The sequence below is a fragment of the Glycine soja genome, chromosome 20, assembly GCF_004193775.1.
Source record: "Glycine soja cultivar W05 chromosome 20, ASM419377v2, whole genome shotgun sequence".
NCBI classification, from domain to species: domain Eukaryota; kingdom Viridiplantae; phylum Streptophyta; class Magnoliopsida; order Fabales; family Fabaceae; genus Glycine; species Glycine soja.
Window position 1 is genome coordinate 27,077,801 of NC_041021.1, and position 15,179 is coordinate 27,092,979.

Here is a 15,179-nt window from a genome sequence, read left to right on the forward strand (position 1 = left end):
CTATTTGATTAGGGAAATGCTTTCTGAAGTTATTGGACAAATGTCTAAGACAAAATCTCTATTACAGTTTTGGTAGAATGTTCTCCGTTACATTAAATTAAATGAAACTTAAAAAAAAATTAAAGTATCAAAATGGAAAAAATTAAAAACATTAATAATCAAAATGAAAACATTTAAAATAATATTAGTTCAGGCATCATTTTCCTAACCAGCGTTAACCAATATGTCACATTTGTCTCATAACACATTTAACCTTTCAACAAAAAGGATCAAATAAGACTTTTAAAATTTCATGTAACAAAATTTAAAAAATATTAAAATATAAAAGATCAAAAGTAACATTTAGACAAAAAAAGAAGATTAAAATGAAATCATTTAAAAACATAAATAATCAAAATAACATTTAATCTAAAATTTTGAAAGACTAAAAATTAAAAAAAATAAGAGTAATTTTAAACATAATATGAACCCAAATTTATGAAAATGATATTGAACACACTTGCAAGTAATTTACAATTTTCTTTTCTTACAAGCAACTTACAAATTTAATAAAATACATTGAATATTTTTAATTATAATTTTAAAACAATCGTTATCAGGATGATGTGTATATATATTTTTATATTATTTCTTTTGCAAGTTCAAAACAGGAACTCTGGACAATTGACACGCACACAGATACATAGAACATATAACTCATAATAATTGCATAAATAGACGAAAACCCTCAACTTGAATTCAAACTAACTTTATACCAAGGGCAAGGAAGTACCCTCGAAGGGTCATTTCGTGAAGTAATGGGCTAATGGCCCCCCACAAACAACAAGTCAAGTTGACATTAACAAAATCCTAAACGACAAAAAATAAAGACGTGACATTTCTTCTCACACCAATTATTGATAGTAACAAAGGGATGCTTCCTCTTACCATCTTGGATCCCCTATAGAAACCCACCTCTTTTAATTTTCTTAACTTTCTTTAATTCTTTGATACATATATCTTCATATTTATATGCACCTCACTCCCCATTTTCCACTCAACCAATTCCAAATTCTCAACTTTCCTAACTTTAGCAACCATCCAAGAAGTTGATCAGTTCCTTGTCTCTCCTTGAATTATAAAACCATTCACAGTCTTGAACCCAATTTCACTCTTTGCACCTCAAACACCTTATAAGCCTCAATTTCACAACCAAAAATGCAAAGTTCAATCTCACAATCTGAGATTTGCATCACTGATTACCTTCTACCCCAAGAAGTTCCATCTCAATTTCAATTTCCAGATATGAGCAACAATAACATACCAATGAACCATACCAACCTTCAAATGCCTCAAATCACATCTTTCTCCAAGCCTCCAAGGTCCTCATCAAATCTAAGCAACCGCAAACCGTCCTTGAGAAACATCACAATCCCTTCCATAACCTCAGGTCTTACAACAACTATGTCACAAACAATAACAACAACAACAACAATAGCTACAACCATGTATAACAACAATCAAGTTACTTCTTCTTCAGATGAAACCAACAACATCAAAGAGAACAAGCACTATAGAGGGGTTAGAAGAAGGCCATGGGGCAAGTATGCTGCAGAAATCCGTGACCCTAATAGAAAAGGCTCAAGGGTGTGGCTTGGAACCTTTGACACAGCCATAGAAGCTGCCAAGGCTTATGACAAAGCTGCTTTCAAGATGAGAGGGAGCAAAGCCATATTGAATTTCCCTTTGGAGATTGGAGAGTCAGAGGAATCAGTCTCAAGCTGCATCAAGGTTGGTGTGAAGAGGGAAAGAGAGGAAGAGAGTAAAAGCAACAACTATGAGAAAAGTGAGTTTAACAACAATAATAATAGTAATAAGCATGTGAAGAAAGAAGAGTGTTCTCCCAAAGCTGTTTGCCCTTTGACTCCATCATGTTGGAAAGGCTTTTGGGACACTGATGTTATGGGAACTATCTTTAGTGTGCCTCCTTTGTCACCACTATCTCCACTAATGGTTGTTTGAGATTGTGGACTTTCGCTATTTCAATGATGGTTTGAGGTAACCAAATTAAGGAGAGATGATGCTGGTGATTGTCCTCTCTGATTTAGGTTGGTAATTTGCGTAAATCAAAATGGTAGTACTAATTAATCTACTAATAGATTAATTTGCAAGTGAAGATATATGGGTTTGTATAATGTAAATATAGGATAGTATGAAGCAAGATTTTTTTGTTTGTTAAAAAAAAAAAAGCTCTCATGCTTATCTTCTTCCCTTAGTTATGTTTCATTTGGTCAAGAAATGTACTGTACTTGAAGCAACATTGAAATTTGTTTATTCGTTTATTGGAGAAAATATGTCGTCCATTGGAATTGCCGTCATTGAAAGTTGAAAATAGCTGGTGACATTATTTATTGGATTTAATCTTCGCTATTCCTTTCACCAATATAACGAATTTCCCCAAAATAAAATAAATTTTAAAAAAGAGATAAACCCTTAGATTTATTTCAGTAGTAACTGGATCCTTATCAAATCTAATTGTAATCTATATTAGTCTGGTATGATCATTTTTTGGTTAAAAAAATGAGTCCAGAAATATGTCAAAATATATGCAAAATAATTCTGGTGAGATTCAATCCTGTGGGCAAGTTTACTCTACGGAGTTAAAATTTTTGGGCGGTCAAATAATTGAATTTACATCAATAATATTATTATATTACCCGTTTATTATATTGTTGCAAGGTATCTGGCAGAGTTGATAGAAGAAAGATGACCACAATAGGTACTTGTTTATCCTTTTTTATGTCTCTATATATTTCTGTTCGATGTAATTGCGTTACTTTAATAAGAAGAGTTATTATAAATTTTTTGTTATTGTAATCAATTCTCATGAATAAAAAAAAAATTCCTTGTGTCCTACAGATTAGGTAGTTCAGATCATACCATGAAAAGGAAAAAAAATGGATTCCAAGTCAGGCTACAGAGATATGCTAATACTAGTATACAACAAACAATCAGAGTCTGATATCTGCTATCAAGTCTCCACATCCCAGTTCAATTCTATGTTAATGCTGATTGTTATTATAGGTTGCAGTTAATTATCCAAGAAGGAATTATACACTTCAAAGTAATGCCAAATGATATCAACGTTCAGGTCCTTTATAATAATTTTTTTTCACAAACTGTTGTTCTACATATAAAGATTAAAGATGAATGGGCTAGATTGACTAGAGAAAGTAAATCAGAAAATTAAGAGAGAAGGGGAAAATCCCCATCTAACTAAAAAAAACTTTTCCAACGTATATAGTGTAATATGGTTGATGGATAGCCATACTCTTTAAGCATGTGGTGTTGCTAAGTCTGTTAAAAGAGGTCAATCTCAATATGAAAAATTATCCTCCAATTCTCAGCACAGAATACCTTACGTGTAACAAATAAAAAACTGTCATTTTTGGGATAAAATTATTTAGCTTGTGCTTAACATCGTACTTATCCATGTGCCTCAAGTCACACCGACTCTTATTAGTTATTAGAGTCGTACCCAAGTTGTTGAACTACTTTTTGTGAGAGAAAAATTTGTTAAGTAGCTAACTAGGCTTATCTAATGTATACTTATACTCGATAAGTATTTGGCACGGGTATGACTCAGAACAGAAGAACCCATATGTTTCAGAGTTGCAAAGCATGCCAGATACCTTTACAGTAAGATAGTAATTTACTTGTTTGCAAAATTTTAACATTGCAAGATGTTATGAAGTCATGAAGCTAAACATAAAATGCAAGGAAATTTAACCCCCAGCATCACATGAAAAATGTTCACAAAAATTTAGGCTAACATCTTAGATTAAAGGATTTTGGAAAAATAGAAATTTCAAAGTCAGTCATCATGCTAGGCTCCAAGCATCTTCTACTCAGAAGGGACAAAATGAACTTGACTTGAACTATAGGAACACAATCCCTAAAAGCTTATAACACACGGATGAAGGCCAAATGCATGAGGCCAGAGGAAAGGTAAGTAAGAAGCAAGACTTAGAGAAATGGACAAAATAAAACAAAAGGCTAAATCATTTTACTTTTCTTTGACTTTGCAGTTCTGGAACCATCTTTAGTAACTACACTAAATACTATTAAATATAAACAATCTGAGAACAAGAATACAGTGCAGAACACACAAATTGAGTATAATCACATATTGTCTCTTTTGAGCATTTTTAATTGAGATAAATCATCATCTGCCATCTTGGTCCAACCAGCAACCACACTGGTATCTTTCTTTGTCCACATAAACAAATAGGCTGCTGAGTTCCAACACTAATTATTCAAGTACAAGCAACAAGAGAAAGTTATATATGTTTGTTAATCATTTTAATTCTACATGTAAGACTTCAGAATATGAAGTGCTACATATTATTGGTAAAAGGGACGATTTAATTAACATGTTAAACTTTAAATTCCATTCTGTAGAAGCAGCCCTGTACCTATCCATAATTTTGCAGCAAATTTTAGAAGATAGCCATCTAGTATATGTAAACGAAGAGAAATGTTAGCAAAAGACTCTTATTTATTATTTTTATGAGCCTCATTTTCAAATTAGTGAGACCCACATGAATTTAATAAGAAAGAGTATACTCCTTGTTGCTTTGTTTGTTGGACCATGTAACGTGATTCATTTTGCGCATGGCAATTGCTTTCTGTGTCTTCTTTTAAAATTTACAACGTACAAAAAGATAATGATGAATTATAAAGAATAAAATAAACAATATCCTTAGTGTCCTAAGAGTATTAGTTAAAAAATTGAAATATAAAATATTTAATGTGAAAATAATAAAAAAAACTTTAAAAAATTGTGAATAAGATAATTTTGTGCATCCCAATATTTTTTTTCTTTAAGTTCCCTTGACCACTGCCCTAAAGATACTAGTTAATATTTGTCTAAAATAAATAGAAGCTTCAACCCAAGGCTTAAGTATGTATTTGACCTGTTCTTCCATTTGCATGTGCTTGACTTCTTTTCGTCGCAACTCATCCATGTTAGAAGTGAGCTTCTTGCATAAGTTGTTCATAAAGGGTTCCAGCCTAAGTATCGTTATCAAGTGTTGCATGGTGCCTGCTAGGTCTAGGTTTCAAATATTCAAAGATTTATTTTTGAAATGTTCCATGAAAGTCCGAATCGACTCTTTCTTTTTTTGGTCATATGTTGATCGAGGCCATCGACATTAGGTGATGAGGTTGGCTAGTTGGGAACTGCATTCTGAACTAAGTTGCCAGTGTATCAAAAGAGTCTATGGTGTTAGGGGATAATCAGGTGAACTAGTGAAGGGCTTGACCCTACAAGGATGTGGGGAACAGCAAACATAAAACAACATCATCACAAGTGTAAGGCTGTCTTGAGTGATGTAAAGATCAAGGTGCTCATTCGAGTTGCCAGTACCATCATACTTTTTGATAATCAAGTTCTTCTAGTTGGAAGGAAGGATAGCTCCATGATGTCGGGGACTAAAGGATTCTTGAGCAGTTGTAACTATTTCCCCAACGTGTTTACTAACTGGGTGTGTGTGTCCAGCCAAACACTAACATTGGTGGCCTTTGGCATCTCAAAGGTTGTTGACTTCGCCTCCGCTCTAACGAGTGTTTCATTTTCAAATTGCTAAGATCGGTTACCCTCTCATAGTTGTGCATTCTTCTACCAAAGGGACATGATTTCTTCGGCGTGGTGTTGATGCACATCCAACACTTGTGCTTGCAACCTCCTCATCATTGAGAATAAATTGGTTTGGTTCTCAACGAGTGCTTATTCACGCTATCGATTCTCAGGTTGTTCTGTTGCTACTGTATTTGTTCAAGTCCATATAATTGTCATAATTCTTGGGGCCGGGGGCTATATTACACGGTCCCACGATGGACGCCAAAATATTCTTGTCACAATATAACAGAATATTGTTCCTTGTCCTGAGGGGTCCTTGCTATTCTTTTTCCTTCTTCATTTTGTTCGAGTGGTGTGATTCGAAAGGGGGTTACCTACAAAAGATACTTCAATGTTCAAGTAAGGGTTCAGTTTGGAGTAGTAAATACAGATAATAAATGTGCATTCAATGAACAATGATTTTTACTTAGGAGTTCTACCCTTTTATACCAATTTTATTGGGCCTTAGACTTTGGGTTTGTGTGTATTAATTACCATTTAGATAATTCATCCTCTAGGTAGAATTAGGTGGTGTAATCTCGTGATTACTAGTAAATCCGATCATTGTCTAGTGTGCGTTCAAATAAATACTCAACTATCTTGACCTAATACCTATTTGATATATTGCTTTGGTCTCTTGTAAGGTCGAATGTGTATTGGATGACCTACCCAACATAATAAACATTAATACAAAAAAGAGTGGAGCCAACTCAACCCTAATTTTATTTACTAATTTATATAAAACAATTGATTGAAGTCAACTGTAAAATGTTTATCCTTCTTATTCTCATTTATATATTTTTCATTTTTTATTAAAATGTATTTATGTATAAAGGCAGCTTATTTAAAATTTTTAAAAAGACTATTTTTTTTCAATTATACTGAGGCTTAATTGGTTAGTGGGATTCAGTGAATTATATTACCAAATATATACGACTGATTGTAATTTATTTCAATCAAAATTATTGGTCTTAATTATAATCTCTAAATTATTCACAAAAAGTTATAATCTCTAATTTACATTCAAATTTTAAATATCTTTATTTTTATATTTTATAATGTTGTTGGAGCCGGTTTCCACCCAAAATAAGGGTATACAAATTATTTCAAACTATTGCATTTAAAATAATTATTTATAGAAGATGAGGTTTAGGAATTAAATTAGGAAAGTAAGAACTGCATGGTTCTTAAAAAAAAAATATTACGGTTGCCGCAACTCCATTTTGAAAATTAAATTTGGCTTTTAATTCTATTATGGAAAAGCTTTTTTAAATAAGTGATAAATGCACAAAATAAATTCCCTGCACTACAAAAACCGCCCATTAAGTTGTTACCTTTCTTATGGAATCCGTTTATATTGAGAGTATAGAATAAATAAAATCTATATGATGAAATATTAAATAAATAATGAATTTATTTGTTCACTCTTTTACTTATTATTGTTTAAAAATATATAAAAGTCATTAAACATTAATATATTGTAATTATACTTATTTTTTATCTCTTAACCAACTTAATCATTCCACAAGTTAAAGAATATAAAAAGTTAAAATAAAATTTTGGTTTTTTATCTATATTTTTTTATTTTAATTTGGTCCCTTAAATTTAAAAGATTTCACCTTGATCCATTAAAGTGTTAGATCAAAATTGTCTTTTGTTTAATTTATCATACTAATTTGATCAATCTGATAATACACGCCAAATTATGAAAGATACCACACTACCTAAAACTCAAGTGGTTAATGTGAAAAGTTGATGGAAGGATCAATTTGATCTTATAAAGACATTATATACAATCAAAAGTGAAACTTTTAAATTCAAGGAACTAAATAAAAAAAGACCAAATTATATTTTATCATTAGGACCGTGTACAGACATTTTGGGACCTAAGGCGAAAATGTTAAAGGGGTCTTTTTTTTTACAAGAATTTTAAAGAGACTTAGTATATTATATAGAATATCAATTTTTATATTAATCTTCTAGCTTTTTTAGCTGCAAAATCATTTATCAGAGTTTCATAATCAAATAATTCTAACACTTCACTTTCAATAGATAAAATAGCTCACTCATTCAATCTATCTTGTAACATTGTTGATTTTAGATATGATTTAAGCAATTTTAATTTTGAAAAACTTCTTTCATACTGTTACAAGGATTGTCAATAAAATTCTATATACAATGTAAACATTTGGAAAAGAATCTAAAGTTTTAATATAACTTAATACTTCTATTGGTGTGCTAATTTCTTCTCTTAAAACTTCTCTTAGTACTTTCAATTCTGAAAATAAATCAAGACCAACAATATCAGAGTATTCATTAAACCTTACAAACTTTTCAAGATTAATACAATATTTTTTCAATTCATCTTCATCTAAAGCTTTAATTTTTTTTGGAATCAAATAAAAACAAAAAACAGTCTCATATTATAAAAATTGTTCAAATCGTGTCTCAGTGGAATTAATTGATTGATCTAATATGTATAAAAAATACTCAATACGAAAATATTCTTCAGGTGAATGTGTGATCTCATTACTAATATTTTCATCAAAATGAGGTTTTATGTGAATTTTACGTTTTTCACGAAATTTTGGCTCTATATCCATTTCGATAGCCATTTTTTATGTGGATTCTAAATCCAATGCAAACTCGTTTTCCCTATAATTTTACATTTTCTTTAGTAAATAATCAAAATAAAAAAAATTAACTAAATAGTAAAGAAATCTAAATAAACTAAACTCAAAAATAAATATAGAAAATGATGATCGATGAACAGAACGATAGAACCTGAAATTGGAAATAGACAGAGATTTTGTTGTTTAGAAGTTGTGTCAGGCGCAAGGGTGCTACGTGATACGTGTTGTATTGCTGCGTGCCCAGAGTCATGCTCGTGAAATGAATCGTTCCACCAATCCATCGGGATGGAGATGAAACGCTCCGTACACGGACGCCGGGATGTATGCGATTTATAGGTGTTCAGAATCAGACGATGTCAAATCTAGAGAGATTGAGCCACTGAGATAAAGTTTGATCAATAGACAATGAACAGAAGATGAAGAGATGACAAACCCTGAAGAATGAAGTCTCGAGAGTGAGATACATTAGTTAGTTAGGGAATTGGGATGGATTAAAGAAAAATTATTAGGGATTTACTTTTTTAGGATAAATAAAATATTTTAAATGAAATTAATTGTGATATTGGTTAAGTTTTAAAAAGATGATATTGATTGACTAATTTTTAGGGAAGAGAAAGATTCTAAATTATTTTATTTTGATTAGTTAAAATTTGTTAATAATTAGTAATAAAAAAAATTAAAAGGCCTAAAAAAAAATTTTTTTGGGGCCTAAGGCAAATGCCTCAATGATCTAATTGATTCCACGACCCTGTTTATCATTATAAAATTATATATATTTATTTTGATTTACTTCTTTTATTTATATTTTTTATTTTCTCTTTACTTCCAAATAAATCATTGTTGTTGTGAAGAACCAAATTTGATGAAGAGGAGATTCAAAAACGTAAGTGAACAATTGTACTTAGATGTTACTTAAACACAAGAGACAAAAATAAATATGTTGTAATGTCAAATTAATTTTTATAAAAATATATTTATTGATTATTATTCTTTTTATTTTTAATGCACAGACAAATTTTGTGTGGGGTAATATTTTTTATTATTTTAACAAATTAAATTTTCTATTAATTTTGTGTGGGGTAATATTTTTTATTATTTTAACAAATTAAATTTTCTAATAGAAAATTTAATTTGTTAAAATAATAAAAAATATTACCCCACACAAAATTTGTCAGGTGCATCACATGAGATACATATATTAATTATTAATTATTAATTATTTTTTAAAAAAATAAATGGTCTCCCGAGTTATGATCCTAAATTCGCCAGTCCTACATATTTTAAAGACAAATGAATAAAAAAAAAACCTAAATCAGACATTATTTCCATTCTTCCTTATCACAACAATTCACGGCTTACAATTGCCATTATATATTGCAATTAACCTCCAATGACATTAGCTATCGCAGCCGCTTGTGTCGTTTTGCAGCAATGACTGCTTTGGAATTTAAAACGTGACAGCAACTCCATCTACACCTGCATGTCAAAATTCTTATTGCCTTCTAAATAATGCATCTAGACCTTTTTAGAACACGTAGAATGAAAGACATACATAATATGCCTCAGATGATAAATACAGATATCTAAAACGCCAATAACAAATAATGACGTGTTTATCAAAGGGATCGAGCACGGTTAATTAAGTAAGGTGTGAAAATAATTATAAATTGTTTGATATATATATCTTTAATTTCTAAAAGTGTGTTTCCAAATAACATTTTGATTTTATGAATATTATGAATCAACAACTTCAAGAATAGGTAAGAAAATCAAACAACGTGTAGAGGCGTGAAAATAGAAATAGACTAAATCAACATTTAAGTTTGATTTGATTTGCTCTTTTTTTAAACTTATATGAAACAAAGTCAAACTAAAAAAAATACCTATAACAAACTAATACTCCTGGTTTAGACGATAGCAAACATTACATCCAGTATAAAATCTTGTATTTGTATGTGCCTAACTCTTACCAACTGATCTATCAACAAGAAGCAAAATTCTTCTTTTTAACTCGAAATTTAGTGCCCTTTTTAAACTCCTAAAATATCACCAAACACTACCTAATTAAATAATCAATCCCTGGAAGTACAAGCATTAAATAGTTTCACAGTTAAAACAACCACCAGTTTCTACCATTTTGCTCTAAGGATAATATAACGTAGCGTAAAATACAATAAATTAGGTTATTCTTTCACTTGAATCAATGATACATTTGTCTCAATCTAGAATTGATGTTTTGAAGTTGCGTCATCGTTATTTATTTGAATCCATCCATTGAAAATTACTAACATGAGAGTATCCATATTAAATTCATCTTATCTATCATAAGTTTCAAACATTAATTTATAGCAATATTTTTTTATAAAAGAATTTTAATGACTAAACTCTCATCCAATAAATGTCACCAGAGATAATCCAAACTCGTTACATGAATTTGATTCTTAAGGGTGGGTTTCATTGATTGAAAGAGAGTGAAAATGAAAGAAATAAAGAATAAATATCGAAATTAAAGTAGAAAGAAAGAGGTTTGGGATCAACATACACCAAATAGTAGAATTTTTTCTTCAATTCATCTCCTCTGCATAGCAATCGAACCACCCCTTAATTTATTGAGGTGCCTTCTGATCCGATTCCTATTTACTTCATGCGTACAACCTTTGCCAAATCACGAAAACGAGTTGAATGAACTGAAGACCAAGACGCAAATCAAATCAACGAGCGATTAGGGGACCAACAAATTTATGTCCCATTAGCTATTTCATTTTGGGTCTTGTCAGTCGGTTTCTCTAGACATTGCTTAAAATATTGAAAGAAAAAAATATTTAATATAAAAATCATAAAAAAATCTAAAAAAAAATTATAAATAACATAATTTTATGCTTTCAATAATTTTTTTTTCTTTTAATTAGTTTCTTAATGAGAATATTAATTAATATTTGTCTTTCATTTTTCTATCACCTTAACGTCTGGGTCATTGTCTGAAAACAACCAGGCACAATGAATCGATTGATTTTTCCAATACATGCAGAGGACATCATGGAAACCCACTTGCATGTCCATCATGCTTTGGCCCTTCTTTGATGTTTCCCAGTATTTCCCTATATTAATCACCATGACCTCAAGTCAAGGTTGTCACATTTGCTACGTTTTATTAATATTAATTGCGAAAACTATACAATTGTCTCCTAGTTCTGCAGTTTCTCCTTGTCGCAGTTGTAATTCAACATTAATTATGATTATGTAAAATGTATTTTCATTTGTTTTTATGTAAAATCATTTATAATAGACTAGACTTTTAAACTGGATAAATCATGTCTTAAAAATTATCCTATAACAAGAAACAAATCAAGTTGAACTTTTGTACGTAATTTTGAATCCAAACATACTTAAGCCTAGCTAGTCTGTTTCTACCGCTAAATACTTATTTTATATTAAATTTTTTAGATAGGTCTATCAAGGATTTATTTTATATTAATATTTTATTTACATTTTTTATTTTATAACATGACACTATGAATTACTTCCTCTGTTCACTTTTATAAGCACAATAAAATAATTTCACATTTATTTAAAAAATTATCAACTTTATTATATTATGTCATTTCTAATTAAAAATAAATAATTTTTAAAATTATCCTTCATTAAAAGTTGATATTAAACATAAAGTCTCTATTAAATGAAAGATATTATAAGCATAATCTCATTAAATGAAATAAAAGTAGTCAAAATTTGCTTATAAAAGAAAAAAAATTATATTTATGCTTATATATATATATATATATATATATATATATATATATATTATTTTCATCGATAAGAATTACAAATATGTAAATTTAAATTATTCTTATAACTTATTAAATAAAACACATTACATGTTTCTTTCATAATTTCGTTACGGACTGTAGTCTTCTCCATTCTCTTCTTATTCATCAAAATTAGCCAATTTAATCCTAAAAGAGTCACATGGATGAAGAACCAAGCGTTGAAATAGATCTAAATGGTGTAAAATTTGTTGAAAATCGCATCAGGTTTAATATGAGGGAATACAAGTACAATCAGCCTTCTATAAAACCAGGTTGTGTTTGATCCATTTAGTGGGGAAGAAAAGAAGCAGGGCTCCTATTTCAATTTAACAAACCTCAAATTATATTTTAGCTAAACATATAAAAGACACTTAAAAAAGGAACGGAGCCATATATAAGTGAACAATAACTTAAATAATGATTTATATAAGTAGAAATAAACTTAAATAAGTCGCAATTCCTAAAAATAAGAAAAAGTCATGGTAATTTTTCCTCCTCAAAGTCACTGAATGTTTGAATCCATTTCCCTATTAAATTGTTCGAGGAAGGCAAAAAGACACCTCTAACACATTTTTTAAAGTATTACTATTTTGTTATTAGTTAAAATTTATTAAAAACTACAAAACTAAAAAAAGATTCATTAAATATGATGTGAAACCTACATCAATTTTATAATTTTCAATAAACTTTTGATCAATAAAAGTGTGTTTAAAGAAATATCTTAAAAAGTGTATTTCTAATATTTCTCAAATCATTTTATTATAAATTCTCCCATTTCCTAACATATAAGACATTTCAGCTTGCACTCTATATTTTTAGAGACCACATGCATTTTTTTATACCAAAAATAACCTACTCAAATTGAATACAAGTATGATGAATAACAAAACTCGTCTCCCTGTCCATTCCTGCTTGCACTATATATAATCTGTCTTTCTTTGTTTAAATCAAAAGTGTAGATATATTAATTACCTCCTAGCCAATCACTTGGACATCTAGAGGTCCAAGAGGCTAAATCGATGCTAGTTACTAGGTGATTGGGTTTACTCATAATTTGGGCTCAACAACTTTTTTCGTCTACTTGGTGACTGGCTTTACTCACAACTTGAGTTTAACAGCTGTTTTTGCTAACTTCGCTTATGACCATCCTCTTGGGTTACATAGGTTGTCCTTCGCGTTCAAAATATCGGTCATTCATGAATCAAGAACTAATTATTTACAAACTACAATCTACAAACCAATATTAATTATCACGAACAAACTAAGTCTGATACGTCTGAATTCACATTGTCATCAAGAACTTATCCGTGCAATGCACAAGTCCCATAAAATTTAACAAGTTTTTCCCTATATAAATTGGGGTAACAAAACTAACAAGATTTTAGTGACATTAACCAGGAACTCACTAAGAAAACAAGAAAAGCTTTAGAAGAAAAGTTTCTTCTTCAAAAACATCTAAAAACATCTGAAGAAAGATACTTATAATTAAAACTATCTTGTCAACAGAATAAGATAATCAACAAGACTAAAGTAAAAAAGATCTAATTTAAGTAAACTTGTTTTTTTTTTAATTATGGTAATTAGGATCTTTGACTTTCCGGTGAGATCCCAAGAGATATTTTCACAAGTTTTGATCCTTTGAACATGTTATGAGACTAATTATTGGTATGAGATTTAGTTACACTTAAAATTTCTCGTTCATCCCTAAAAATGTATTTTGTGAGGTTGAATTCACATCTTTTCCCATAAATTCAGCATGTTATCAATTAAGGTACACCCATTAGGCATATAAATCTGTCTTTTATAAGCACTATGATAGGCTAGGGTAGAGAGAAAAGATACCTTCGAGCAGTATCAGCTCCAGAAAATAAGAGAGAAAGGATAAGTTTATTAATTTTTCTGCTGCTGTCATTATTACAACCTAGGAATATAAAGAGTCCTCTATTGTCCTAGCCTATGGGATCAATTGACGCATGTGCCCTGATCCATAAAAGATGGTAACAAACTAGCTAGAAGCCAAGGATTACAGCAGATATTTCATTACTCTAAAGTTGTTGTGATTCCCACATAATCACGTGCCCAAGATGGTGCTTTCCTCTTCCTTTGTGGTCTTGGGCTTTTGCTTCTTGTCACTTGATCAGGCCCAACATTAGTTTCTATCAGCACCTCCGTATCACTGCCTTCCCCATCAAATTCGACCTTGTCCTCAAGGTTGCAGTGAGGATAAGATTTTAGCAATTCCTTCCAGTTTTCCCAAGTGTCCTCAGCTGGTGAGAGGCCTTCCCAACGCACTAGAACCTGCCTGATCGTGCCCTTAACTGTCTGCAATTTGCGAGTGTCCAGAATTTGTGTTGGTTGTAATGGAACCAAGGTCCCTGTAACAGCGTCATCCAACAGAGGTACTTGCGACGGTGGCTGCCCAAAAAACTGCTTGAGTTTTGAAACATGGAAAACGGGGTGAATACGGGCTTCAGGAGGCAGCAAGAGTTCATAAGCAACAGTACCAATACGTTTGACAATTTGATAAGGACCAAAGAAACGTTTGGTGAACTTGGAGTAGCGGGCACCACGCACACTATTCTGCCTATAAGGTTGCAAACGCAGCCATACCCAAGTGCCTACTTCGAATTCTTTGTCCATCCTGCCATTGTTGGTGTGTGATCGCATTCGGGACTGGGCCTTTTGCAGGTTAAGTTTGATCACAGCTAACATCTGATGGCGTTGGGCTAGTGTTTCATCTAGTGTGGCAACCGCAGTGGACCCTGAGACATAGGAGCGCATGTTGGGAGGTGGTCTTCCATAAAGAGCCTCAAATGGTGTCATCTTGATAGCAGATTGATAGGAGGAATTATACCAATGTTCAGCCAAAGGAAGCATGGAAACCCACAGTTTGGGAGTATCACTCACAAAACAGCGAAGGAAAGTTTGTAAAATTCTGTTGGTCACTTCTGTTTGTCCATCGGACTGTGGATGATACGCACTAGAGAAACATAGTGTAGTTCCATTGAGCTTGAACAATTCCTGCCAAAAACGGCTGACAAAAACCCGGTCTCGGTCGCTCACAATAGTCTTGGGCATTCC

At 31.1% G+C, this 15,179-nt stretch overlaps 1 protein-coding gene and 1 long non-coding RNA gene across 2 annotated transcripts; one reads left to right on the forward strand and one right to left on the reverse strand.

Annotated features, from left to right (window-relative positions):
- The first annotated feature begins 985 nt into the window (after positions 1-985).
- On the forward strand, positions 986-2,395 carry LOC114403242 (ethylene-responsive transcription factor ERF105-like). The gene has a single exon (XM_028366067.1). The coding sequence runs from the start codon at positions 1,198-1,200 to the stop codon at positions 1,999-2,001; it is 804 nt and encodes a 267-aa protein (XP_028221868.1). The 5' UTR covers positions 986-1,197; the 3' UTR covers positions 2,002-2,395.
- A 7,205-nt stretch (positions 2,396-9,600) lies between these two features.
- On the reverse strand, positions 9,601-11,041 carry LOC114402258. Its single transcript, XR_003664402.1, has 2 exons — positions 10,835-11,041; positions 9,601-9,768 (listed from the first exon to the last, which is right to left on the reverse strand). It is a non-coding gene; the product is annotated as an uncharacterized LOC114402258 (long non-coding RNA).
- Positions 11,042-15,179: the final 4,138 nt, after the last annotated feature.

Bases quoted from the DNA above. Each gene is read 5' to 3' on its own strand.
- LOC114403242 (XM_028366067.1), top strand. From the start codon at position 1,198: ATGCAAAGTTCAATCTCACAATCTGAGATTTGCATCACTGATTACCTT.